The following is a 4,624-nucleotide window of genomic DNA, read 5'->3' as shown; positions in this document are numbered from 1 at the left end:
ATTATTATTTTCTTTTAAAATTAGTTTTAATTTTTTAATTTGTAAATTAAATATTTTAAAGATTAATTATATTTTACAATAACAAATATCATTATAGCAATAATCATATTATATATACATAAAAAATAATTATCTGTATAGAATATATATTAAAATGCAAAATACATATTAAAAATGCGTTGAATAATATATGTATTTATACATAAATACATAATGGTTAATAAATAATTTAATAGTCAATTTTTATATATGTATAATATTTTTATTATAAAAATTATTATTACTATGTTATACATATTTTATTTTCAATGTCAAAATTTTCTGAATTTATTACCAGTGAAGATAATGTGATTAAAAAAGGAAAAAAATAGATGATGAAAGAAGAAGGACATGAGCTGCACAGTTTCTGTAGAGTGATAAATCTCACCACAATCAATATATCGAAAAAGTTTGTATATAAATAAAAGAATGAGTTAAAAAAATGATGACTAATTTAGTTGGTTAACTCTAGTAAATATATATAGCTATGGCTAATTAATATACAACAACAACAAAGCCTTGTCTCACTAAGTGGGGTCGGCCTTGTCTCACTAAGTGGGGTCGGTTTCCTAAGGCTAATTAATATATGTACACTAATTACACTATCACAAACAAATGAACAACACAATTTGAGTTGGTGAGAGCACTAACAAGCACCAACAAAAAGAGTCTAAGAGAGTTAGTTAGAGTTAGATAGTTATTGAGAGATTTAGTTATGCTTGTGTATATACATAGTGAGAAGAAGTAGCTCAGCTTGTATATAAGAGGATCCTGTGTCTCTAATGCACATCAATAATACAACTTTACTTCACTTCATCAATTCTCTCTCCTTCATCATCCTCTTTCTCTGTTTCAGTTCTGCAATCTTAGCGTGTTCTTCAACAAACCTGTTTTGCTGTTGAGATCTTAACAATACAACTCCATTTCCTGCACTACATATTAACTTATAGGTGAGTTGATTCCATAACTTTTACCCAAAAATCCACATAACATGTTCGTGAGTGTCCTGCATCTGCTGCTGAGATCATAGCTTTGTACACTTAATTTCAGAAATGTCGTTGATATTTTAAAATTTGCATTGTATCTCTTAACTCGATAAAATAAGGACTAATTCAATTAAAGTTAAATTGAAATTTTACCACTTATTTATACAAATGACTGAGCTAATTAATTATATCACGAATCCAAGATTTGATTAGATGCCGTTGATGATACTAACGTTTTTTTTCACCATATATATGTATTATGTTGAGTAGAGTAAGGTAATTTAAATCCAATTAGTTATCTTTTAAGAAAAAGTTTATGGATCAATAGTTTTATTAAAATTTAACAAGTATTTAACCAGCAAAAAAAAAAACAATTTTATATCATTAGATATAATATTATACCATTAAAAATACTAATAATAACTAATTGATGGTTACAAATTATAAAATTTGTTAGCCTATAATATTCCTCGTCTTTTAAAGTCACGCACTTGATGATGTGTTTCAAAAGCTAAAATATCAAAACCTAGCTAGATATGCATGCTACAAAGTTAAATCGCCACATACAATTCTCACTTCCATTCATGTAATATAAATTATACACGTACTCCGTCTATCACAATATCCATCTCACAAAATATATATTACTTATTACTCATACATATAGCTACATGAATTATTATTGGGTACATTAAAATCATCATTGAAAAGAAAATATTGATTAATTAAGCAAGCACTTATATGAAGTAAAATCAACAACACATACATGAAATTAATTAAAATACTAACAATAATAATAATAATAATAATAATAATAATAATAATAATTACTATCATATGACAAAATCTATGAAAATTGGAAGTTCCTATTAGCTAAATAGTTTTGATAATCATGGTTTATTATTTGCTTCAACTTGTTTCTTGGTGGCTCCAATAAAACCTCCAACACCACCAATGGCACCGGCACCCCCACCAATCCCTCCAATGCCACCACCAATTCCTTTGTAAATCCCTCCATATGCACCAACTCCACCAACTATCCCTTTTCCTATTCCGCCTCCGCCTCCATAACCACCCCCTAAACCACCACCGCCACCACTACCTCCTCCAAAACCACCCCCTAGACCACTACCACCGTCTTCGCCACCGAATCCTCCACCAAGGCCTCCTACTCCTCCTCCTCCTGCACCGCCAATTGAGCCTACTCCACCACTAGAAGGTACACTATCAAAGAACCATTGAGGCTTCTTCACATCCTCATTATTTGATTTCTTCATCATGCTCCTTCCATCCACATTTTGTAACATCATTCCCATCACGGCCAAACAAAGAACAAGCACCGAAATCAACTTCATCATCTCCATCATAATAATATGACTATATAATAAGTGGCTATACATACATGCATTTATATAGTTGTAGAATGCATGGGAAATTAAGACGTAGGAATAATATATTATTAGAAAGATATAAAAAAAAATATGAATAGTATTTAATGTGTAGTAGGAGGGTTAGGAGAGTGGGGTTTAATTACAACCTCACAAGTTACCATCTTCATTCTCTTGAGAGAGTAATTGTAATATTCGTCCAGCTACACAGAGCCACATGGCTAGCAATAAGGTTAAGTTATTACATTGGCATTCATGATTATTGGCCACTATTTTCTTAGCTCCTTCCTTATTCAACCACATACCATGCATACTACTAAAGAATAATCATTACTAGCTCTGCCAAATGCTGAAGCGTTAGTGGTCCATGATGATGACCATGCATCATGAAATCTTTATTATTATACGCATGCAAGTGGAATACATGCGGTAACAATTACTACTAAGGTATATTAACTTCTCTTCACACATGCCCCAACCAACCTAACATTCTCTCTTCACAAGCCTTGCATATATAAGAGGTCGTCATGAAAATGCAAGCATGCAAGATGATAATTAAAATATAAATACTTATTATATAAAAAATTATTACGTAGATACTAAAATCACTCACTGAATAAAATATATATTATTTAATTTATTTTTAATATATATTTTATACTAGAAACTGATTTAGTAGTTAATTTTTTGTGTACACTTAATATGATTGATAAATAATTATATTTTTATTATAAAACTTTTTTTTTAATTTAAGTTAATAAGAAGAAACACATGAATAATTATATTTTTAACATATTTTCAAATAAAAATCTCTTCTTAAATTTGCTTGAATTTTTGTATAAATTTTTTTATATATTTTATGTTAATTTTTCTTTTAGAATTTATCGAGTATCAAACTCTAACTTTTTCAATTATAAAAGTTTTGATACTATATGATGATTTTTTTAGGAAATATAGAGAGTTAATAGAATATCTGTACAATGTGTATAATGGAGGTTTAGGGATGTTCGATTCAGTAGGATATAAAATTTATTATTCCTACTAGTACCTAGATGGTTATTCTGGATAGTATGGGTATATTGTGTTTGAGAAATTATAGTATTTTATTCTGAATGTTTATTTTTTAATTCATATTGAGTTAAATAAATAGCCCATTATATACATTATACAAATACTCCATTAGCTCCCTAGCAAAATTTTTTTTAATTTAAATTAATAAGAGGACGCCCATAATTATATCTCCAACCGATTCATTCATACACCACTTATCTAATGTTGAGCAGGATGTAAATCCTAATAATTGAGAAATAATAAATCAGCATATAATACATTTATTACTATGTTTAAGTATTATTTCTCATTAGCTTGTATCCATAGCAGAAACATATATTTTTACTGTGATAATTTTGCCGTGTGGTGGAACCATTTACAGGTGGCAGACAGTGATGGGGCAATAAATGACTATTGTGGATCAAGTTTAAACTTTTGGCAAGTCAAACAAAGTATGATATGGGCATGCACTACTTCAATGACATTCTTAATTTTGAGTATGTATATATATCGAAAATTGTTCTATAATTTATATATGAAATGATTGATTTGGAATTATTAGTTATTGAGAGGAATCGTGAATTATATTGTTATAGCATTATCATAGTGCTTAGCTATATATGGCGATGATTTATAGCTGAGGTATATATGTGTAGTTGAGTTTGCATCCAATTTAAAGCAATCCGTAATAAATGTGAGAAGTGATCAATTCCATGAAGACATTTATGCATTGGGGCGCTGTCGCGTGATTTAATTAATTTGTTACACAATCAAGCTTGCCAGGCCACTTGCCTTGTGCATACATGGCACTCGAATTAAACATTATTTTATAGTGATTGCTCTTGTATGTACCCTAATATTTGAGAAAGTATGCGTACTCATATTACATGGATCACTAATAATACACCAAGTACCAAATTAATATTAATTTATATGTTTACTATTCTTCTTGCTTCTTTCATTAACAAAGAACCTCATCACCCATTCCTTGCCCATCGCTGCAAAACTCCCAAATTTTTAACTGTTAATGGCGTCTATTTCTACAAAAGTCTAATCTCGCTCCTTTATGAGTTCCTTTACCAAGTGATAACATTGTCATATTCTGCCACCATTGGAGATGAAATTTAAGTTTTGAAATCGGGGATAATTTTTTTTTAATTT

General features: G+C 29.4%; 1 protein-coding gene across 1 annotated transcript; it reads right to left on the bottom strand.

Annotated features, from left to right (window-relative positions):
• Positions 1-1,915: 1,915 nt before the first annotated feature.
• LOC107490177 (glycine-rich protein 5) lies at positions 1,916-2,389 on the bottom strand. The gene has a single exon (XM_016110950.1). The coding sequence runs from the start codon at positions 2,387-2,389 to the stop codon at positions 1,916-1,918; it is 474 nt and encodes a 157-aa protein (XP_015966436.1).
• Between the last annotated feature and the right edge of the window lie 2,235 nt (positions 2,390-4,624).

Source organism: Arachis duranensis, chromosome 5 (assembly GCF_000817695.3).
Source record: "Arachis duranensis cultivar V14167 chromosome 5, aradu.V14167.gnm2.J7QH, whole genome shotgun sequence".
Classification (NCBI taxonomy): domain Eukaryota; kingdom Viridiplantae; phylum Streptophyta; class Magnoliopsida; order Fabales; family Fabaceae; genus Arachis; species Arachis duranensis.
Note: the sequence above shows the minus strand (reverse complement) of the source record. Positions and strands in the feature narration are given on the sequence as shown.